General features: G+C 50.1%; 2 protein-coding genes across 4 annotated transcripts; one reads left to right on the top strand and one right to left on the bottom strand.

Moving 5' to 3' along the window:
- The first annotated feature begins 359 nt into the window (after positions 1-359).
- LOXL3 (lysyl oxidase like 3) lies at positions 360-19,780 on the top strand. Of its 2 annotated transcripts, XM_087823653.1 has the most exons (16): positions 383-461; positions 2,076-2,400; positions 4,234-4,397; positions 5,032-5,246; positions 13,415-13,471; positions 14,103-14,162; positions 16,341-16,557; positions 16,795-16,975; positions 17,111-17,265; positions 17,508-17,675; positions 17,812-17,974; positions 18,168-18,411; positions 18,510-18,625; positions 18,710-18,846; positions 18,937-19,048; positions 19,231-19,780. In XM_087823653.1, the coding sequence occupies exons 2-16, from the start codon at positions 2,088-2,090 to the stop codon at positions 19,302-19,304; spliced, it is 2,376 nt and encodes a 791-aa protein (XP_087679779.1). In that variant the 5' UTR covers positions 383-461; positions 2,076-2,087; the 3' UTR covers positions 19,305-19,780. The 2 variants fall into 2 exon arrangements, with proteins under 2 accessions (XP_016058034.2, XP_087679779.1); XM_016202548.2 differs by lacking the exons at positions 13,415-13,471; positions 14,103-14,162 and having other exon boundaries at positions 360-461.
- Positions 19,738-23,029, bottom strand: HTRA2 (HtrA serine peptidase 2). 2 transcript variants are annotated; one of them, XM_087823654.1, is made up of 8 exons: positions 22,509-23,029; positions 22,204-22,408; positions 21,921-22,115; positions 21,482-21,547; positions 21,176-21,299; positions 20,960-21,029; positions 20,197-20,292; positions 19,738-20,094 (listed from the first exon to the last, which is right to left on the bottom strand). In XM_087823654.1, the coding sequence occupies exons 1-8, from the start codon at positions 23,012-23,014 to the stop codon at positions 19,929-19,931; spliced, it is 1,428 nt and encodes a 475-aa protein (XP_087679780.1). In that variant the 5' UTR covers positions 23,015-23,029; the 3' UTR covers positions 19,738-19,928. The 2 variants fall into 2 exon arrangements, with proteins under 2 accessions (XP_087679780.1, XP_016058035.2); XM_016202549.2 differs by having other exon boundaries at positions 21,176-21,281; positions 21,515-21,547.
- Positions 23,030-23,135: the final 106 nt, after the last annotated feature.

Raw genomic sequence — 23,135 nt, 5'->3', positions numbered from 1 at the left:
CTCCGAGCCTGGGACGTGGAGGAAGGGCTGGGGGCTGGGGACTGGAAGGCTTCCCGGACCCCGGAGCTGAGTCGCCGCCTCCCGCCGCCACAGGGGCCGCCGCCCGGTCCGGTCCGCAGCCCCGTGGCCTCTTGCGTGTCCAGCTCCCTGACCGCAGCTGCCCGGCCTCCAGCCCCAGGGAAAAGAAAGCTTCATTGAGCCGGCCGGGAGGGGCGGGGCGGGGGTGGAGCAACAGCGGCCAGCTCGCCCCACGGGGGAGGGACCCGGCCTGGGAGGAATTCACCGAGCAGGCGGAATGTGGGAGGGCTCAAGGGGACGTGGGAGGGACAAAAGGAAAGAGGCGGGGAGCGAGGGCGGGGGTCCAGTCTCCCCTGGCCGAGCACTTTTTTGGGGAAGTCCTAGGACTGATCTCCAGGACCAGGACTCTTCTCCCAGCGTCTAAGGCCCCCGATCAGCCAAAGGTAGGGGGGTCACGCCGGAGGCAGGAGGAAGGGGAGTTGCGGATGGAGAGGATGGTGGAGGGTCCAGGGCAAAGGCGTGATGTGGGATGGAGTCGAGGGGAAGCCAACCAGTTGAAGGTTTTATTATTGTCAAAGAAGAGTGAGACGAGATTGGAGGAGGCAGATATTGGGGGAGGGCAGGATTTTCCAAATAGGGTAGTTGAGAGGGTCCTAAGGCCGGGGGGCTAATCTGTGAGGCCCTACCCCTAGGCGGCCCCCAAGCCAAAATGTGCCCAGAACAAAACTGTCCTGTTGGGTTGTTTGTCTGAGTCTGGGGAAGCATTTTGGGCACCCCCACTCCACCCCCTCCACCCCAGCGCTGTAGAGGAGCTGTTCTCAGCCCCAGACAGAGGGAAGGCTTTGGCTGAGAAGATGAATGGTGCCCCAGCCTCTGGTTGCTCGGTGACAGCGGTGGTGATGTTGGCAGGAGGCTTGGACTACCCCACCCCGTCCCCCCCACCCAGCTTGAGGCCTGGCGCTCCTGGGCCCCTTCACCCTGCAGGGCTCGTGAGAGCCTGTGTACCGGGTAGGAGTGCAGTGGGCTCTCCATGCACCCTAGTCTCTGCCCTCTCTGCCTCAGAAGCTGCCCAGATAGGACTCTGGGCTTGGCCTTCATTCATGGGATCCTAGATCTGAGGGTCTCCTAAGACCCCTTGCCTGCTTGTCTCTACAATCGGTAGCTGTCTATCCTCAGTCCAACTGGCTTAATGGGGTCATCTGTGTCCCTCCCGCCTCTGCTCTCTGCTTCTTGGCTCCTGTCAGTCCCTCTCTTCCTCACCTGTTGCCTGCCTCTCTCAGCCACTCCCCAATTCTGTGTGCCTGTCTCCCGATCACCTTCTGTCCATCTTCAATATTCTCTCTTCCTCCCTCCCTCCTTCTCTCTCCCTCTCTCCCTCCCTCCCTGCCCCTCCCTCTCCCTCCCTCCCTTTCCCTCCCTCTCTCCCCCTCCCTCCCTTCCTCTCCTTCCTCTCTCTCTCCCTCCCTCCCTCCCCCTCCTGTCTCTCTGTTTGGCCCCCTTTCATTCCCACAATTTCCCTTCCTCTCACATCCTGTCTGCCTGGATCTTCCTCTTTGTGTCTCTTGCTCGGTCTCTCTTTATCTCGACCATTCTCTGACTCTTGGTCTCTAATCATTGTCTTTGGATTTCTGGGTCTCTTATATTGAGTGGGGTTAATGAAGGTGATTAACTATAGAACTAGGGGAGGTCATTTTGACACATTAACAACTAATAGTGAGAGTTTTACTCTTTACAGAAGGGAGGGAGAGTCTCTCTGCATGCCCCCCCCCTTCTCCTTCTGTTTCTCTCTCCCTCTCCCCTCTCCTCTCCCCAATCTGAGTCTCTCAGTCTGCATACCTCCTTGACTCTGTGTTTCAGCCCCTATTGAGTGTGTGTTTCTCTCGCACTGTCTTAGTCACTGTCTTTCACCCCCACCCCGTCTCTCTGTCTCTGGTCTTACTAAGTGTCTCTTCCCTCTCCCCCCCCCCCCCCCCGTCTCTTTCTCTGTCTCTCTCTGTCTGACCTGGGCCTGGCTCAGTCTCAGTTTCTCTCACACACTGTTTCTCTGGGGCACACAGGCCTTCTCTGCCATGCGGCCTGTCAGTGTCTGGTGGTGGAGCCCATGGGGTCTGCTGCTGGGCCTGCTGTGCTGCTCATGCCTGGGATCTCCATCCCCATCCACGGCCCCCGAGAAGAGGGCTGGGAGCCAGGGGCTGCGGTTCCGGCTGGCTGGCTTCCCCAGGAAGCCCTTCGAGGGCCGGGTGGAGATACAGCGAGCTGGTGAATGGGGCACCATCTGCGATGATGACTTCACGCTACAGGCAGCCCATGTCCTCTGCCGGGAGCTGGGCTTCACAGAGGCCACAGGCTGGACCCACAGCGCCAAATATGGCCCTGGAACAGGTGAGCACTGCTTCAGGTATAGCCTAGGCATTGCCTAAGTGTGGCTTAAGTACAGGGAGAGAGAACATCAGGATGGCACAACCACAGGAACACAGGACACTAAGAATAAATAGCCAGTGTCAAGTAAACCCATGGGTGACAAACCAGCCAACAGTCACTTCTCAGAGCTGTGTGATCTTAGGATGGTCAAGGCCTTCTCTGGGCCTCTGATGTCCCATGTGCAAGAAGACTAGATGATATCTAAGTTCCTTTCTACTGAATAGAGTATGATTCTCCAAAGCCATGCTGTATGGTTAAAGTACAGTTGCTTTCGTGGGACGCTGAGGGCAGGTACATGATGTCTGGATGTCCCAAAGCCCGACAGGATCACAGATGCTGCAGCTCACAAAGTCACATTATAGACTAGAACTGAAACCAACAAGCTGGAACTGACTAGGGCAAATATGAATGTGGATAGTAGGAGCTTAGCAGCAATTCCAACTGAGGCCTGGGGGTGCTTGCACTTATGAACCCACAAAGGGGTTGATAGAAGCTGGTGCCATCTGCAGCTGATACTCCAGTTCCCACTGGCTAGACCACTTCTGGAATAAAGTGTCACTTATAGATGCCACATTTTAAGAGAGACGGTAGAAAATGGAAATAGTTTCAGAGAAGAGCTGCCCAGATGTGAAAGATTTGAAGCCAAGTTTCAAGGAGTAGTAGCTGAGGAAACCAGGGATTTTTGATATGAATAAAAAAAAATTGGATAGCAGTTACATGACGGTTGACTTCAAGTATGAGGACAGTCATGTGGCTGAAGAATTTTTTTGGATGGCATCAAAGGGCTGAATCACCTGGTAGGGGAAAGTCATACAGAGTCACAAGGACTTTGTAATGGCTCCAGAAGCCTGGTGGAGCAGGAGGTAGGTATCCCAGCAGAAGCTGGGGAAGTCCTGTCAGGATATGCATCAAGGGTCCCTGCACAATAGCTGAGACAGATGACCTCTGAGGATCCACCCAATTCTGAGAGGAAGGCAGCAACACTCATTTCAGTAAGGTCCAGGCAGATAGAAGAACAAAGGGCCATGTGGAAGCACAGACAGGGTGTGCACATGAGAGACTGAGGCTGAGGTGAAAGGTCTTAGATTTCCAAGTCTCACAAGTGGCTCAAACCCCTTAGCCCCATTGGCTGTGTGGTCTTAAGCAAGTTACTTAACTTCTCTAAACCCCTGTTTTTTACATAAAGTGGTGATAATATCTTCTGGCAGCTCTGTTCTAAGAATAACCACATATGCACAGACCATGGCAGAGTACCTAATGCAATAGGTACTTGGTTAATTGTAGCTATCATTGAACGGGTGAGCACTGAGCAGAACTTCAATGTTGACTCTTGGTTTTGGCTTTGTTTTTGTTTTTTAATATGCTTTTTTATTGATTTTAGGGGAGAGAGAATCATCAGTGATGAGAGAGAATCATCAATAGGCTGCCCCCTGCACACCCCCTCCTGGGGATGGAGCCTGATACCTTGGCATGTGCCCTGACCAGGAATCAAACCATGGCCATGGGTAGAAGCTCAACCACTGAGCAACACCAGCCAGACAATTCTTGGTTTTTTATTCACCATATCAAATTCCTGAATATCCCAAGGCCACCAATGATCCTCCATCAATCCTGTGCTTCATTTTTTTATTCCCTCCAGGGTACCCTGTCCCTTCCGCACCCATTATCTTACAAGAAAAATGGGATCATCATGGCCAAGTGTGAGGCCTCCAAGTTCAATCTCTTCAATTCCCCCATCACTCCCCCAACTCTACCTCCCCAAGCTTCTCTGTCCCCTCATCTCTCCCTCCACAGGTCGAATCTGGCTGGACAACCTGAGCTGTAGTGGGACTGAGCAGAGTGTAACTGAATGTGCCTCCAGGGGCTGGGGGAACAGTGACTGCACCCACGATGAAGACGCTGGGGTCATCTGCAAAGACCAGCGCCTTCCTGGCTTCTCCGACTCCAATGTCATCGAGGTCTGCAAACACACACACACACACATACATCCCAGCCAGGGTGATCAGACAGAAAGGGCTGTGGGGTGTTTTATGTGATTAGAGAAGATAGTAGAAGGTAGGGGATTCCATATGCCCCATGGGATAACTTGGGTTGGTAGGAAGCTGGGGGCTGGGGTGGGTGGGGGCAAATGGTAGAGCTCCTAGATGCTATAAAGTCCAGATTTGTTTCAGCATTAACAAACCTGGCAGGAACCTCTCCAGCTTCATCCCTGGTCCCCAGAGAACCCTGTGCTCTCCTGGAACAACTCCCTTTTTACTTTCCCAACTTCTTCAGTGCCACCTCCTCTGTGAAGTGCTCCCTCCTGCTCAGGAAAGTTAGGTGCTCTTTCCTCAGCTTCCTCAGCACCCTTGATCATTTCTCAGGGGCACATCTCAGCATGTCCTTCCACTATTGTGGTTGCCGGAGAGCCGACACTCCCACATGCCCATCAATACACCACTGAGGGAGGCATGGCATCTCTCTCAGCCCTGTCTGAGCCCTTGCTCCCCATTGGGTTTGCAGGAAGCACGCTCAATCGGGGTTCCTTAGGGTGGCAGGGCATGTGAAAGGTGCTACTGGGATTCCTTCCTCTGCTTGTGGTCCCATCCTCAGGTAGAGCATCACCTGCAAGTGGAGGAGGTGCGACTTCGACCAGCAGTTGGACGGGGCAGGCGACCCCTGCCCGTGACTGAGGGCCTGGTCGAAATCAGACTTCCCGACGGCTGGTCAAAAGTATGTGACAAAGGCTGGAGCGCCCACAACAGCCACGTGGTCTGCGGGATGCTGGGCTTCCCCAGCGAAAAGAGGGTCAACACGGCTTTCTACAGGTGAAGGGATGTGGGCGCTGGTGGAGCAGGCTTGGCTGGAGGGGTGCTCCTTAAAGAATGGGGTTGAGAGACCTCTGAGAGGGTCCAGGCATGGGGGGGGCACCCCGGGGCTCTGGGATAGTGGGGGAAGGGGAGGCCGTTGCGAGGCTGGAGCGGTGAGAAATACTGTGGGGCCATGGAGGGCTTCCCACGGCGGATCTGCAAGGGGACCGTGAGGCTCCTGCTCCCCTGCGCCCGAGGCCTGGGCGGGGCGGGCGGCAGCGGCGGCGGGTGGGCGCCGTGACCCGGGCGGCGGGCGGGCAGAGTCCGCGGCCCGGGCGCTGGGCCTCGAGGCCACGCCCCCAGCGGCGGCTGGCGGGCGGTTGGAGTCAGCGCGCCGGCGCGGCCGGGCTCCCGGGCCGGGTTCAGGGAGGGTGAGCGCGCGTCCTGCCGGCGGCGCCCGGAGTGTGCTGCGCCGGGCTGGGCGCCCGGGCTCAGGACCGCGGCGGCCGGCGTCGCCCGCGGGGCGGCGTGTCCCCGCCCTAGAGCCAACCCCTGGGGGCGGAGGGGCGGGCAGGCCACCCGCGGGGCGCGTCTGTGAGCGCGGGAGGCCTCGGGACTCTAGGGCTGTTTCTAGAATACGCTCCGACGGAAGCGCCGGGTCCCCTGCACCTGCCCGCGAGCCCCGGTGCACGCGCCCGCTCCCAGACAGCCCATCCCACTGGCGCCTGGCGCCGCGCTCACAGCGTCTAGCTTCCCGGGAGCATCAAATGTGGTCATTTTGAGACATTTGGAAATCTTTAGTTTCTCTAGAACCCCCTTTTGCAGGCTAAAAATGCTTATTTTCTTAGACCAGTTTTGCAGAAAGACCTCTTGGCAGCTGTAGGTGACCTTCCACTGGGCACACTGCCTCCCGCGTGGTCTGACACGGTCTGATCAGAGGAGGAACCGTGGAAACGCTCCACCTTGATTAACGAGCGCCTAGGCTTTGCATCGCCTTCTGTTGGGGCAGCATCCCACTGCTCATCCTGACTCCTAATCACCCAAAAGCAGCTCAGGTCTTCCCTTATCCGTGATACTGATAGAGCAGCCTGCTTGAACCTAAATCTAGGTTGAGTTTACCCTATTAGTTTGCTACATCATTTTAAAAGCCATGAGGATCTCATGAGATTATCTTGAATCTTGACATTATTTTCCCTGGGTCATCCCTCCCAGCTTCCTCTGGTAGACAAACCTGCAGCTATGCCTTCTGGCTTCATCAGAGTGACTGTGAAACTTGTTGAAATGTTTAAAACCAAAGCCTGACTCTTAGGAAACTTTCCTCCAGGTTTACATCAAGCCTTTAATCATTAGTTGTGAAATGCTTTTTCAACCAGTTGGGAACAAACTGAACACTACAATGATGTAACATTTCCCCATCTCATCTATAATGAAATCACAGGAGATTTTGTTAGTCTTTGCTAAAATCCAGATACACTATGTTCACAGCCATTCTCCAGCCTTCTGATTTAGTAATCATTCAAAAAAGAAAATCATGGTGGTTTGAATGAGCAATTCTTACTGGAAACCTTTTAGGTCTCTAAGTATCACCATGATTTTTCCTCAATGTTCACAAACTTTCTATTTCATAACTTACTCTCAAATATTACTTATCTGTAGCTTGAGGAATCTTTTTTCTGATTTTTGAAAGTTATACATTATCCAGTCTTTTCCGTTCTTGCTCAGATTTTCCTGGTCCTGGCTCTGAGACACATCTAAAAGTTATTTCACTCCCAAGAAACACACTTTATCTGCTCTATAGTCACACTGCTCTAAAACATTTATAGGCTGAACTCCCCTACTATTATTATCTATCTTGGGGCTATATTGCTTTCTCTGTGTGTGTTCTTTATCTTTCCTAATCCAAACACCTGGTGCTGAAGATGAGTATGATTTAAATAGCAGGCAGTTCAAGTGAAGACAATAGCGTGAACAAAGGGGTGGAGATTGGCTCATTCAGTATTTATTTATCAAGTGCCTGCTGTGGGTCAGGGACTGTTGTAGACCCTAGGGATTCAACAGTGAACAAAACGAACAAAAATCCCTAATCTCATGGGCTAGGGAAGAATCAGAAAAGAAGTAAAATTACAAAATGTAAGAATAGCAGAAGGTGTAATATTAAAAATAAAGCAGGGAAAGGATTAGGGGTTGCAGTTTTAAATAGAGTGGTCAAAAAAATAGAGTGGTCAGCAAAAGCCTCCATCATTTGAGAAAATATTTAAAGGAGGTGAGGGCACAAGCTATGCAGAAACCCAGTCGGCATTTTCAGGAACAGGATCAGTAATGGAGAAATCCGGGGAGTGTGTACTGGGGCGGTGAAGGGGGGCATTCTCCTCATGCTCCAAGAGGCCACCAGCGCTGGAGCTGAGAGAACAGCGAGGAAGAAAACGATAGATGCAATGTAGCAGAAGGTGGTGAAAGAGTGGGGAGCCACTTAGGAGACTTTTGCTTTACTCCATGTGAGAGAAGGTTTTGAGCAGAAGTATAACATACGACTTCCATTTTTTAAGATTTTATGAAGATTAGGCTGTGAAGGATACAGTAGAGTCAACAAGGCACAGAGACTAGTTAGGAAGTATTGTCTCCTCTAAGTCAAGTAAAGAAACTGAATGTGGCAAAAAAATTATCACATTCTGTGAATAGCTGAAGGTCGAGCCAGTAGGACTTGCTGATGGATTCAATGGGCTATGAGAGGAAGAGGTGTCTGGCTTCAGCTAAATATGGAGTTGGCCTCATTCGGTAAGGAAGAGAGTAGGCAGAGCATGTGTTTGTGTGGGGATGCTGGGGATGGGTTGTATATAACTTTTTTTTGGATCTGTTAAATTTGAGGTTCTTTAAGACATTAAAATGGTGAGGTTGAGTAGGCAATTGGGTATATGACGCTTGAGTTCAGTTGAAAGAAAGTATTTAAAATCCTGAAACTGGACATCACCGAGGGAGTGTAAAGAGAGAGAGAGAGAGAGACAGAGACAGAGAGAGAGGGAGAGATCCAAGGACTCAGTCTTGAGAAGTTTAAACATTTTGAGGTCAGGAAGATAAGGTGAAATGCAAACAGTGAGCTGGGCAGAAAGAAAACCAGATGAGTATGGTGGCCTGGACGCCAAGTAAAGTGCTTCAAGGAAGGGAGAGTGGTCACCTGAGCCAGTGCTGCTGATGGGTCTAAAAACATAAGGACTGAGAAGCAAGCACTGGATTAAGCAATGTGAAAGTTGTTGTTGACCCCAGTAGACATAATAATGGACAGGATACATTTGGAAAGACAGTTGAGTGGAGTAGAAAGTTTATACTAAGAAATAGTAGAAGAAAGAGCTGAATAAATAATACAAGGCCAGAAAAATAGAACACTTTTTATGCCAGATGGGAGTTTGGCATTCATCTTATGGGAAAATTAAAAATAAAGTATTTGTATGAGACAGTGATAAAAATAAGGCCAGTGGGGTGTTGTTTTTTGTTTTTTGGGGGGGGTTTTTTGAAGTATATACAAGTCTTCATAAAAAATCAAAAGCTCAATAAATATAAGGCCAGCAGTTCTTAAAATCTGCCTGATGAATTGGAAGAGAAGTGACCTGGACAAGGAGGTTCTAGGTACAAGTAAGACAAGTTAGGAGTTTGTTATAAAAATGAAAGCGGGAGGGGGATGAATAGATGTAGAATGACTGATAGAATATAGAAAATAAGAGCAGAGATGCCTAAAATGATTCTGAAGCTGCTCAAGAGAAGGATGGTGCCATCAGGCATCTCTAGGCCTCAAATTAATATATAATAGCTTTAAAAGTGGCCCATCCTTAGGAAATTTGAGATCCAGGAATAATCCCTAGGTATGCACAGCCCGAAGTAATTTTCAGAGATCAGGAATATTTGTGCACATATTGGAATCTCTTACTGAGTCTAGGATGAAGGCAGAAGAAGGAGATGTGCTAAGTACAGAGGTAATTCTTAGTAGAGAAAGAGATTACAAGGGCCCTGGGAGATTCTATGGGGGAGACATGATACAGATCTTCTTTCACAGGTCAAGCCAGACAGGGGAGACATTCTCATGGGTAATACAATTACAAAGGATAGGCAAGATACTTATAAACAACTCTACCTTTCTTAGAGAAAGATGCATCTGCCAGCTTTTAGTAGAAGTCGGTGAGATTTGAGGAATGAGAAAACCAGAGCATGACGTATTTATCTTTTTTTTTTTTTAAATCTTCACCTGAGGATATTTTTTTTTTCATTTTCCCATTGCTTTTCAGAGAGAATGGAAGGGGGAGAGAGGGAGAGAGAGAAAGAAACATCGATGTAAGAGAGACACATCGATTGGTTGCCTCCCGCACATGCCCCAACCAGGGCTGGGGATCCAGCCTGCAACCGAGGTACATGCCCTTGGCCGGAATCAAACCCAGGACCCTTCAGTCCACAGGCCGATGCTCTAACCACTGAGAAAAACCAGCCAGGGCTGTATTTATCATTTTAAAAGTTGGTTTGGTTAGAAAGTATGAAAGTTGTAGAACTTTAGAAGCGGAAAAGAATGTACAGAGGACTGAACCATTTACTTTACCACCCTTTTGCAGGCAAAGAAATTGATGTTCTATGAGCGTAACCACAAAGCACTGTGCAAGGTGCTGAGAATACACAGGTGGAGAGAGGTAATTAGGCACCAGATCATAGGGAACCTTACGGGCTATGTTAAGGATTTGGGTCTTTGTAGTAAAAATAATAGGAAACCATTGATGTTTCTTAACAAGGAGAGCTGTGAGAGGACATGATCAGGTTTATGGCTCCAACTGGTCACCTTGACTGTATCTCTGAAAATGTTTGCAAAAGAGAAAGAGTAGATGGATTGGAGAGATATTTAGGAAGCAACATTGACAGGACTTGGTTATGGATTGACTTTGGGAACCAAAGAAGAGAGAAGTGTCAAGGCTAACTCCAAGGTTTCTGGAGTGGATTTTGCTGAAAGAATTATGAGTTTATTTTTGGACCTACACTACATTTTAGATAACTTCAAGCTATTTAAGTAGATGCATCAAGAAGGCAATGGAATATACAAGGTTAGGTTTGAATGAGAACATAAAAAGAGAGGGTATGAAGTGAGAAGGAAAGAGTGCCTTAGCCCAGCAATTTCAGCTGGTGTGCCACAAGAATTTCTAAAACATGCAATACCTGGCTATCTAGTCAGGGGCATTGACCTCCTTTCCCTTAGATTGTCACATAAAGAACTGACAACAGCCAATACAACAATAGCTGTCTGGTGTGAATGAATCAAAATTATACCTGTTTTTTTGTCAGATTGGCAAAAAATATATGTTCTGGTGTGCCATAGAATTTTAGTAATTAATTTATGTGTGCCATGAGATGAAAAAGGTTGAAAATCACTGCTTTAGACAGAGCTCCAAAAATTTAAGTCAGTAGATAGAGGAGGAGCCTGCAAAGACCAAGAAAGAGCAACTGCAATCAGGAGTCAAACCAGGCTAATAGTGTTATGACAGCCACGGAGGGAGAAGGAGAGTTGTAGGCTGCCAAGAGCTCACTGAGATGAAGACTGAACAGTGTCTACTGGATTTATTATTGCAGAGTGGTGGGAAGTGAAAATCAGAGAGGAGTGGGTCAAGGAATGGGTGGGAAGAGAGTATATAACAGATGGTGACTGTTGACCACTCTTGATGCATTTTTCTGTGAAGAGGAAGAGATGTAGGGTGGAGGGTGTGTGTGTGTGTAGGAGAGGCTTGATCATGTATAAAGATTCAGTTGAGAAGGAGAGGTTGGGTTCAACCTAATTGAGAAGGGGAGAAAGAATCGTAAGGCATGGAATTTGAAAACATTTGGGGGAGTGGCCTAGAGAAGAGAGATAGTTGGAATGAGAAGAGGAGGTGATGTAGGTAGATTTTTGTTTGATGGTTGAAGAAACAAATGATATGAGAGAACAAGTACATTTGCTAATGAAGAAACGTAAATCAAGACAAACACCAGTACTGGCCCTAAGTAAGTACCAGTTCATTAATATAACCTATCGTATGCCTTACAATATATGTATGCCATGTAACATATACTATAAAAACCTTATAATGTCCTTAAATAACTTGTAGAAGAGGTACAATAGTCCCCCCTTACTCATGGTTTTGCTTTCCACAGTTTCAGTTACCTGCGGTCAACCATGGCTCAAAAATATTAAATAAAAATTCCAGAAACAACAGTTCATAAGTTTTAGATGATGGTGCCTGCCTGGTGTGGCTTAGTGCTTGAGCGTTGACCTAGGAACCAGGAGGTCACAATTCGATTCTCAGTCAGGGCACATACCCAGGTTGCAGGCTAGATCCCCAGTAGGGGCCGTGCAGGAGGCAGCTGATCAATGACTCTCACCACTGATGTTTCTATCTCTCTCCCTCCCCCTTGCTCTCTCTAAAATCAATGAAAACATATAAATTAAATAAAATAGTGAGCCATTCTGAGTAGGGATGGAATCTCCTGCCATCCACTCTGTGCCACCAGGTACATGAATCATCCCTTCATCCAGTGTATCCACACTGTGTTCACTCCCTGCCTGTTAGTCACTTAATAGCCATCTAGGTTATCAATTGTTACAGTATCACAGTGCTTGTGTTTGTCACCCTTTTTTTACTTAATAATGTCCCCAAAGCCATTCACATAACTTTTATTGAAGTATATTGTTGTAACTGTTCTACTTTATTATTAGTTATTATTGTTAATCTCTTACTGTACCTAATTTATAATTAAACTTTATTGTAGGTATGTATGTGTAGGACAAAATAGTATATATAGGGTATGGTACTATCCACAGTTTTAGGCATTCATTGGGAATCTTGGAATGTATCCCCCATGGATAAAGGGAGACTACTGTACTTCTAAATTTCTAGTTAATACTGCATCTTTCTGAGTACTATTCTGGAGCTCAAGATGATCTCTCTCGATTACTGGTGAAAGGAAGTTCCAAGTATATTTTATTTTAGACATGTTTGAGAAAAAGACATTTGGAGAAAATTTTTCACACTATACTTATATGAGGAAAGGTTCTAAACTCTTAGTAATGTCTCAGAAAAGGGGCCTGAGAGCTACTGTAGACTCTTAGCTAGCAATGTTGGACATATTGGATGTTTTGGCAAAAACGCCAACTAAGTTCATCCTCAAGGAGAAGCCAGAGCAGGAAATCCCCAACAGCTTCAGCCTTGTTTAGACTCTCTATATATAATCTTAGTACCTCTGCACTGTATACTATACAGTTCTCTTGAGTATGACTCCTCAAGAGAAACAGCAGAGCAGGGCATGTTGAAAGAAATGATAACTAAGATAATAACAGGGAATTTCATAAATTTATAAGAACAGACAAACAGGACCTACATTTGTTCCTACACAGTTGGACGGGACAAGGAGGGGGCAAAATTGAAGTCTTTGAAATCAAGGGAGAGCGAGAGGGAAAACAGACCTGGTTTCCAGACATTAGACTTAAGGCAACCTCTTGAAGAATAAACTATTTAGGCCAATTAAAAAGAAATAAAGTTTTAGAACTCATTTTCCTGTAAGTAAGTTTGGGAGACGAGCTCAGTTTTGTGAATGACAAAGCATGTGGGCTTTAACATGGGTGCTGTCACCCTAACCAGCCTGGTCTCATATTCCTTAGTCAAACCAAGTTGACGTCCTTAGATATCCCTACCTAGGTCTTCGGTCCTTGTTCACTAGCCTCAGGCCTGGAAATGCCAAAGCCAGAGAGCATCCAAGAATAAAAAGACAGTCTGCCTCCCTAGATGTGACCAGGCCACTTCTCTCCCCTCACCTGATCAGCCTGGCAAGGCTGACAATCCTAACACCCTTCTACTTACACCCTTTCCCTTAGCCCTCCCCTCAAGTTTAGATGAGCCTTAGTGTTAGCCCAAGAGCTCTTATCCCCCATCTGCCGTAGCCTAATTTCTGTGGGGCCTGGTATGAGGGCTCCATCAGATCCTTTGCTGCTGCTCACCCACCTGGTCACGTGCTTATGAGGCCAAGCAGCTGCGAAGGGTAGAGCCTTGGGAGAATCTGATGCCATAACATCCTGCCACCAGGAAACCTTTGATTCTTGGAAAAGAAACCTTGCCCCAGTTCCAGCTGCACCAGCCTTTCCCACTTGGCTCTAGCCTGATCCTGACTCTGCTATTGTCTCATCCTCACAGAAAGTTGAGGAAGCGAGCGGCCAAAGCCTCGGCCCGACGCCCCAAGCCCCTTGGAAGGTAATGGGGCAAGAGCCCCGGGACCTCCTGCGCGCTTCTGTGGCCCCAGGAGGTGGATGGATGGAAGGCAGCCTATCCATGTCCATCCCCAAACCCAAACTGAGGAATTAAGGATATGACTGGAAAATGGCCATTCCAGGGGGGTGCGAGGGGAGGGGGGAGGCAGGCATGGGAATGGGCAAGCTTTGGTCTTAGGAAGCACTAGAGGAATAATGTTGGAATGACTGAGGAAAGGCTTCCTCATCCTTAAATTTCTCCCAAATAGCTTGGACTCCAGCCTGAGCCACCTGCATGCTTCCTCCCCTTCCCCCAGCCTCCACCTCCCTTAATTCACCCACATTCCCACTCTCTCTCCTGCCTTAACTTTCCTCTCATCTCCTCCCCTCACCCACCTGGACTGACATAATTAGACTTCTCGTCACTGTTGCTGAATCCAGAGAGCAGCACGAGACCCTAAATTACAGCTGAGTGGCTCACGCGGTCAGTGAAGTGGCATATCGGCCGCCTTCCCTTTACCCCTTCCCATACTCTGCATAAGGGGCCCTAACCAGAGACAGGAAAATCACCATCTGCCTTTCCTGGGCCAAGCTCCTAACCACTACTTCCACTAACTCGTTTCTCCTTTTTTCAGACCAATCACCAAGCGTAAAGTCAAACCCAAACCCCGAGTGGGCAGGGGGCCAATCAAGAGGTAAATAAAACTCAGGCTGGATGGACAGGAGAGAGAGCACCTAGCGATGGGTCCCAGGATTGGGCTGTGGTCAGGGAGGGGTCCAAGAGAGCCCTCCACTAAGAGGGAGAGGAGCAGCAGTAGCTATTACTACCCCCTTCCAGATGATTCATTGACACGTAAAGTAAGGCTTGCCCTTATGTTGGTCTCTGGGGAATTGTGTTTGTCACGGGATTTTTGGAAATCTCCATAGGAGTTCATCGACTGACTGCCCTGTTCCACATGCTCATTTATTCCCCCAGCGAATTCTAGTAGAAACTCATGCCACGCTTGCCTCTCCCCTAAGAAGTTGTCTGAGGGATCAGTGTTCCCATCCTACCTTTACTTGATTAATTTTTAAAAATAAATGCTATTGGCCTGGAGGTAAGACTGTGTCCCCTTTGGAAACTTTACCAAGGATGGGATCCTCTCTGACCCCACTGACACAATTAGGCTCCCAGTTCCATAATTTTCCTCCGGGTTTCTTCTAAGAGAACACAAGGGAGGGGAAAATTTCCAACCCATGATTACATCTCACTAAGCTTCCAAAGGCCGTTTGCACATGCAAAGTCTCCCTGATAATTTCTTCAGCAGTGGCTGAGTTACAGGGAATTTGTCCCTTTCTCGTGTGCCCTCCTCTTTTCGGTGCACTCTGAGATCACCCACCCGTCTCCTGGCACCCCTCATTCTCCAGCCCCACCCTCTAGCGGCTTCAAAGGTGCTGGGAATTTGGGGTGTTCATGTAGTGCCTTTTAGCTGAGGGTCATCTTTGCCCAGCATGGCCATACTCTGGCCTTCCCTGACCCCCACATTAAAGTGCACACTGCCATATTTTTACTTTGTTAGTTGTGGGGAAAGGGGAGGAGGGAATTCAGAAGAGAGATGTCTTTTTCCTGTGATGGCCTCTTTGACTTTTATTTTCAGCCAAACAGGACTTTGGGAGAGTACCTGATCTCTTTGAGCTTCAGAATCCACTTATCCTGAGCCTCCAAAGGTATTCTGTTGAGTCTCCAGGCTTCATCTGCTGCATTTATAAACATCTCCTCCTCTGTGTCTTCCTAGCCAGTGTCTTCAAGTCATCATGTTCCATCCTTCCTCTGACATCAAGTGATAAGGCACATTACTGCAATAATTCAGTCAAATCAGCCTCACAGGCCCACTCCACTAATACCAGGCTTCAGCTGGTTCCCTTCCCTCTGGGCTCAAACCAGCTGTCCTGGGAAAAATGTACTTCTCTCATCACATGCCTCACTGCAATCTCTCATTCCATTGGTGTCAATAAACAAGTCCTCTCGTTCTCTCAAGCATCTCTCCACAGTGATTCCAAATTTTAACACCTCTAGTTTGGTCCCATTTTCCTGTTCAGGTGGCTACAGAACATTCTTCCTGTTAGGTTTAAATTGCAGAAGCACAGACTGCCTCGTTAAAGACTCACAGTTCGGCTCAGGTCTGGAGATGTCTTTACCATTGTTGTTCATGTTCACTGTCCTTCTCTGGCCGTGTGGTCCCTCTAACTTTTCTCTGTCTTGCATTTATACATTATCATCCCTACATATGCCAGCCCCAGTCTTCCGTGTGTCCACCATCTGATCTGTTCTTCCCATAACTGCCTGTCATATTCTGGCCTGCAGAGCCTCTGCTTCTACGGAGCCATTTAGACCCAAGACTCACTCACTCATTTGCATCTTGACTCATTCAGTTATTCCAGTCTCAGCACAGTAAAAGGATCTGCTCACTCCGGCTATTCAGGCTTCCTGTCCATGTCGGCTGCCCCTCCTGCCCAGCTCTCCCCACTGGGCAGTCCAAGCTTCCCATTCTCTGCACAGCAGCCTCAGCCTCAGCCTCCGTTAGGCTCAGCAGCCTGAAACCATTTGGAACGAGGTTTGTCAGGCAAGTTAAGACTGGCCGCCTTCCCATAGGGTTCTTCTGCTGCAGAAGGTCCCCAAAGACCCTGCTGTCTGGGTAACCTAGGCTCTTTCAGCCTGGAAACTCACCATTCCCTTTGTCTCTTTGGAGGGCAGCATAGCAGAGGAGAAAAGGAATAAAGTGGTCATGAAAAGTTAGGGGATGGTGGTGGCATGGAATGGGGGGAGGGCTGTGACCAGAGGCAGGAGCGCTGTTTCACTTTTACCCTACTGCTCCCCACTCCTGTCCCCACAGGCTGCTGGCCCAGCGGCAGCAACACTCCTTTGGTCTGCATGGGGTGGCGTGTGTGGGTACGGAGGCCCACCTCTCCCTCTGCTCCCTGGAGTTCTATCGTGCCAATGACACCACCAGGTGTCCTGGGGGTGCCCCTGTGGTGGTGAGCTGTGTGCCAGGTCCTCTCTATGCAGCGTCCAATGGCCAGAAGAAGCAACAGTCAAAACTTCAGGAGGAGGTGTGTGAGACAGTGACTATTACCTTTCCCATCCCAGGTGAACGCCCCTAGCCTGGCCACCCATGACTAAGCATAGCCATGACCTTTAAGGACAGAGAGGAACCTTCTGGCAGGTGGGCCCCTTGAGACCATCCTCCCCCCCCCCCCCATCCTTTTCACCGTTCTCTTCCAGGTCTGCTGAGCTCTCTCTGTGCTGACATTACCATTCACTGCCACTGGATTGTCTCTTGTCTATAGGTCCGAGTGCGTCTAAAGGGTGGGGCCCGTCCTGGAGAGGGCCGGGTGGAAGTCCTGAAAGCTGGCACGTGGGGCACAGTCTGTGACCGCAAGTGGGACCTACAGGCAGCCAGCGTGGTGTGTCGGGAGCTGGGCTTCGGGACTGCTCGAGAGGCTCTGAGTGGTGCCCGCATGGGGCAGGGTGAGAGGGATGAAGGTGGGAGGAATGGGAAAGAAAGAGGTACACATTCCTGGGGGGGGTACAATCCTTGGGAAGGAGACCCCTGGACAATGAAGGCCCAATTACACCCTCCTGATCTTTGGCCTTTGACCCTAGGCATGGGTGCCATCCACTTGAGTGAAGTTCGATGCTCTGGACAGGAACCCTCCCTCTGGAAGTGCCCCCACAAGAACATCACAGCTGAGGACTGTTCCCATGGCCAGGATGCTGCAGTCCGATGCAACCTGCCCTACACCGGGGTAGAGACCAGGGTCAGTCGTATTTTCCACCTTGGCTCAGGTATCTTGCTCTCCCCTATCCAGTCCCGGTCATGCTCTGAAGCGTGACAGCCCCCGACCACTGCCCTAGGCCCCTGCAGTCCTGCAGCTCCATCTGACACCGTCATTGCTCACCCTTTATGTGCCTCTGAATCACCCTTCAGCCACATTCCAGCTATAGACTCCCACTACCCCACCCCTAAAGCTTCCCCGGCTCTTCCATTCTTTTACTACAGATCCGACTCAGTGGGGGCCGCAGTCGACATGAAGGGCGAGTTGAGGTGCAAATAGGAGGACCTGGATCTCTTCGCTGGGGCCTCATCTGTGGGGACGACTGGGGGACACTGGAGGCCATGGTGGTCTGTAGGCAACTCGGACTAGGCTATGCCAACCATGGCCTGCAGGTGAGTGGGAAAGAGAGAGGAACCAAGGCTACTGCATCCAAAGCCTGTGTTTGGGGCAGAGGACTGTGGAGATGAGTCCTTTGGCCCAGGAGGCTGGATGGTGGGGCCTCACAGAAACACCTATATATGTCCCCAGGAGACCTGGTACTGGGACTCAGGGAATATAACAGAGGTGGTGATGAGTGGAGTGCAATGCACAGGGACCGAGCTGTCCCTGGACCAATGTGCTCATCACGGCACCCACATCACCTGCAAGAGGACAGAAACCCGGTTCACTGCTGGAGTCATCTGTTCTGAGAGTGAGTGGAGAGCCAGCGAGGAAGGGGGGTTCTGGGCCACCCCTTTCAGAGAAAGAGAGAGCTGTAATCTGGAGGGGTACTCCATCCCTGTGAAAAACCAGCCTCACATACTCTGTGGAGGTGAGAGAAGCACCCCATCTGTCCCCGCCCTTCAGCAGTGACTTCTAACACTCCCCTTCCTTCCTGGGTACAGCTGCATCAGACCTGCTGCTGCACTCAGCACTGGTTCAGGAGACCGCCTACATTGAGGACCGGCCCCTACACATGCTGTACTGTGCTGCTGAAGAGAACTGCCTGTCCCACTCGGCCCGCTCAGCCAACTGGCCTTATGGCCACCGCCGTCTACTCCGATTCTCCTCCCAGATTCATAACCTGGGACGAGCTGACTTCAGGCCCAAGGCTGGGCGCCACTCCTGGGTGTGGCACGAGTGTCATGGGTGAGAGAGGGTCAAGTAGAAGGGCAAGACCACTGGGGGTAGGGTGAGCCTGCTGGGGGCAGGGAAGGAAACGGGGTTCCCTTGTCTCATCCCCACAGGCATTACCACAGTATGGACATCTTCACTCACTACGATATCCTGACCCCCAATGGCACCAAGGTGGCTGAAGGCCACAAAGCTAGTTTCTGCTTAGAAGACACTGAGTGTCAGGAGGGTGAGTTGGGGCCTAGGATGGACTACAATATCTCCACCCCACAGCCTTGCCTCACACTGATATATGCTATGCCAATCCCTTCAGATGTCTCCAAGAGGTATGAGTGTGCCAACTTTGGAGAGCAGGGCATCACTGTGGGTTGCTGGGATCTCTACCGACATGACATTGACTGTCAGTGGATTGACATCACAGATGTGAAGCCAGGAAACTACATTCTGCAGGTGCCTGGGCTCTGAGATTTCCAGCTAGTAAGTGGGAGGAGTGTGTATTCAAGATACCTTTGAATTGTATTGCCTTTCTCCCACATACAGGTGGTCATCAACCCCAATTTTGAAGTAGCAGAGAGTGACTTCACCAACAACGCAATGAAATGCAACTGCAAATATGATGGACATCGCATCTGGGTGCACAACTGCCACATTGGTATTTGGTGGGGAAAGTAGCCTGGGAAGACTAGGGGATAGGAGGGAAAGCCCTTCATTCTCTTCTACCCAAGTTGTTTCTATCTTCCCACCGACCTCTGGATCTCCCAGCCTCACCACTTCCACCCACCCTTTCCCACAATAGGTCTGTTTTCCTGCCCAAACCACCCATTCACCTTGCAGGTGATGCCTTCAGTGAAGAGGCCAATAAGAGGTTCGAGCGCTACCCTGGCCAGACCAGCAACCAGATCATCTAAGATGCCAATACCCACCTCTTCAAACCACCACTGGCCCCTAATAGCAGGGGGTCTGAGGCTGCCATTACCTCAGGAGCTTACCAAGGAACCCCTGATGTCAGCAGGCCCACCGCCCTCATCCAATGTGCACTACGGATGTGGAACTGTCAAAGAGAAGTTATCACTCTCCTTCCTAGGCCAGCTGTCTGGATCTGTGGCCAAGCATGGGGAATCCTGGACCCCAGTCCCAGCACTGATCTGAGCTTGCCACAAAGAGCAGCAACTGATTAACTGGCTAGAACAACAGACAGCAGCAGCTCGCTTTCTTGAATAAGGAGGTCAGGATGGTCAGCTCCAGTATAACCCCTCAGTTCAGGGGGAATATAGCTTTACCTCTAGCCTTTTTATGGGGGAAAAGATCAGCGTCCCTCCCCCTATTTTTGACTATAACATGTTGCTAGGTATAATTTTATTTTATATAAAAAATGTTTTTGTGATTCCTCAGAGCCTAGGGATTGGTGCTGGTGGTTGGAGGGACCTGCCCCCCATGGGTTCATTTAATCCTCTGTCCAGATGCCCTCAGAGCCTAGGCCAGGAAAGCAAGGTAGAAATCAGAGCAGGAGCCTCATACTCTTGCTGATCCATTCATTCTGTGACTTCAGGGGTAACATATAAGGTCAGTGTTTCCGGTCCCCGCCGGATCCGCACTGCCAGCTGGGATTGGGTTCGAACAGCTTCATAAATATCTTCAGCATTTTGTACCAACTGCTCCCCAATGGCCAAGATCACATCACCTGGCCGCAGACCAGCCCTATGGCAAAAGATGGACAGAGAGAAAGGAAGGAGTAGATAGCCCGGTTCAAGGACACATGCACCTCACCCATCCCCACCTCACAGTGCAGTCTCTCCTCACCGGTGTGCAGGGGAGTCCAGGATGACTTTATGGATGAGCACACCATGCTGAACATCAGGAAAGCTTGGTTCTCGAAGCTGTAGTTCAGCAAGGATACTGAAAGGACACACACCACTCTGTTAACCACACACCAAGGTGCTCTCCCCATTCTGGGTTCACCTTAAATCTCTCAACACACTGACAACTATAAGGACAGGGAATGCACTAGGTACTCCAGATACAAAGGCAATTTACTTTCTCCCTTCTAGTAGTTAGGAAGTGGGACATATATAGAACAGGTACCTAATTCCACATAACACATAACGTTAAATCAATAGCACTGATCTTATCCTAGAATCCTAAGAGAAGCTTTAAGGAGGAAGCAGAATTTAAATTGAGCCTAGAAGGATGGACCTGATATTCAAGTATATAAAACAAGAACAACATAAATAAAAACCTAGAGTAGGAAACCAGGTTGGCTGGAATAGAATATATTCATGTAGGAAGCCAGGTCTGGAAAATGGAAAATGGCCCCTAAAAACCAAGTTAACAGATTGTAAATCAAAGCAGTAATAGGATGAAATCAGTCTGGTGGCAGCTGTGCAAAATGGAGTGGGGTGAGAAAGTCAAGAGGATGAGAGAGGACAGCTCTTCTGATATCACCAGGTGTGAGGGAGTTCACCATAGAAAAGACAGAATTGAGAATAGAGCTCACCAGAAATGCCATTTGCCCACCAATGGGTAAACTGGTGGTCCTACACATCACTACCCCTAAAGCTCATACCTGGGAGTCAAGGTCAACATCATCACCCCAATGTAGCGGCGCTGGGACCCACTGATTCCAAACCAGGAATCTGTGATAAAAAGACAAATAAGCCCCACCTAGCTACATCTTTCCTTCCCCTCTCTCTCATCCCAACAGACCCTTCTCCAACAAGGCCCAATGAATGCCCCTCCCTCCACTTAAAGGGACCCCTTCTCCCCCCTAAGCCAGGCTCACTCTTCTTTTCCCCACGATGCAGAAACTCTCGAAGGCGATCAGAAGGGATGGCAAAGGAGATTCCAGCTGTGACCTTCATGGTATTCACTCCGATCACCTCCCCATCCTGCAGGGACAGAGCCCACTATTCCCTAGCCCAAACAAATAGTGGGAGATGGGGGTACCTGGACAAGAATAGCAGGGAGTGTTGGGGAATTGGAGAGATCTTGTTGCATTCTGAAAGATACCTAACGAGATTGTTCAGAAACTTGACCAAACCGCTCTGATTTAGGGAAAAACCCACTCCTTCCCACACTGACCTGGGACAGGAATTCTTGGAAAGAAGGATGTCCCACTCACCAGATTAACCAGAGGACCTCCAGAATTTCCAAACTGCAGGACAAGGAGAAAATATGGAAGAGATCCAGGGACTCTATGCCTGGGGGGCACACCAGGATATAGGCATTTTCTCCAAATTCTCTCCTTTCCCAGCCCATAAATGAGGGGCCACATTTTTGTAGCTCAACTTTGATATACAGAGATGGGCAAAAGTAGCTTTACAGTTGTAATACAAATAAGTAACACAATAAAAAGTAAATAATAATAATACAAGAATAAACTATGTTTCGTGTATTCACAACAGGAAACCTACTTTTGCCCACCCCTTTATAGGCTTATCCACCATCTATCACACTTGGTGCCTGCACCACACAGCCTCTCCCCTTCCCCCAACCTAGATTGCCATTCCTCCCATATCAGTGCTTACGTCAATAGCTGCATCTGTCTGAATGTATTCCACATTGGTTTGGGGGAGGCCTAGGTCTCTGGCTGGACGCTGAGCAGAGCTGACGATGCCGGATGTGATCGTGTTCTGCAGTGCAAAGGGACTTCCCATGGCAACAACAAACTCCCCTTGCCTGACATCAGCTGAGCGTCCCAGGGGCAGTGTGGGGAGAGGTTCCTAAAGGAGAATGGGTACAAGGAACTTGTCATCTGGGGATGCCAGCAAATTCACAGCCCCCACCGACCCAGCTTGCCCGGACCCCCACCTTGGTCTGAATCCTCAGCGTGGCGATGTCTGCCACGGGATCCACAGCTGTGACCATGGCTTCATACGTGTCACCGCTAGGCAGCCTCACACGGACTCGGCGCCGATCAGCCACCACATGGGCGTTGGTAACGATGAGCCCGTCCGAAGCCACCACGAATCCTGAGCCATTCGAGATAGGGACTTCGCGGCCCGAAAAAGGGTGCCTGGAACGGGGGAAAGCACGGGTGTGAGAAGGTCGGACTCCTCCTACTCGCCCGACCTCTAGCCTGCGACTTCGGTGCCTCCGGTCTACCCCACCGTTACCGGCCCAGGATCTCGATATAAACCACCGCAGGTGCAGTCTTCTCCACCACGTCTGCGATAAAGTTGTACTGGCTCCGGGGAGAGGTGGGCGGCGAGCCAAGGACAGAGGCAAAGACGGCCGGGGGACCCCGACCCCCGCCGCACAACAGCAGCAGCACTGCTCCCCCTGCGCCCAGTGCCACCGCCAGCCACGCGCGCGGACGGGCTCCAGGGGTCCCTGAGTCCTCCCGGGTCTGAGGATCTGGGGTGCCTGCAGTCAGTCGTGCTCGGAAATCGGAAGTCCCGGACGTCAGACATGTTCTTGGTCCAGGGACCCCCGCAGAGAAGCCAGCCCGGAGACTGGGGGTCCCATAAGTCACTCGGGCCCGAGGGTCGGGAGTTCCTGACGTCAACAGGGCCTGGAGGTCAGGGGTCAACAGGGGTGCCTTCGCCCAGCGAACCCCCCCCAAAGCCCGCCATCCCCGAAGGCTCCAGCCTGCACCCCGCCCCGCCCTCAGCGCAGCCATCAGCTCCGCCTAGGCTGCCTCCTCGCCCGCCCTAACAGAGAGGCGGCGCCCTGGAGGTGAGCGGCGACCGCGGGGCGCGGGGCACGCCGGTACCTGAAGTCCTCCAGGAGAGCACGCCGGG

This window comes from Miniopterus natalensis, chromosome 13 (genome assembly GCF_054644295.1).
Source record: "Miniopterus natalensis isolate mMinNat1 chromosome 13, mMinNat1.hap1, whole genome shotgun sequence".
Classification (NCBI taxonomy): Eukaryota; Metazoa; Chordata; class Mammalia; order Chiroptera; family Miniopteridae; genus Miniopterus; species Miniopterus natalensis.
This window is presented reverse-complemented; position numbering and strand designations above follow the sequence as displayed.

Bases quoted from the DNA above. Each gene is read 5' to 3' on its own strand.
- HTRA2 (XM_087823654.1), bottom strand. From the start codon at position 23,014: ATGGCTGCGCTGAGGGCGGGGCGGGGTGCAGGCTGGAGCCTTCGGGGA. The intron at 21,030-21,175 runs GTGAGCCTGGCT...TTTTTATCACAG, and splicing joins GCATCGTGGGGAAAAGAAGA to ATTCCTGGTTTGGAATCAGT. The intron at 20,293-20,959 runs GTATGAGCTTTA...GTGTCCTTTCAG, and splicing joins ATGTTGACCTTGACTCCCAG to TATCCTTGCTGAACTACAGC.
- LOXL3 (XM_087823653.1), top strand. From the start codon at position 2,088: ATGCGGCCTGTCAGTGTCTGGTGGTGGAGCCCATGGGGTCTGCTGCTG. The intron at 17,975-18,167 runs GTGAGTGGAGAG...TCCTGGGTACAG, and splicing joins TGGAGTCATCTGTTCTGAGA to CTGCATCAGACCTGCTGCTG. The intron at 19,049-19,230 runs GTATTTGGTGGG...TTCACCTTGCAG, and splicing joins GGTGCACAACTGCCACATTG to GTGATGCCTTCAGTGAAGAG.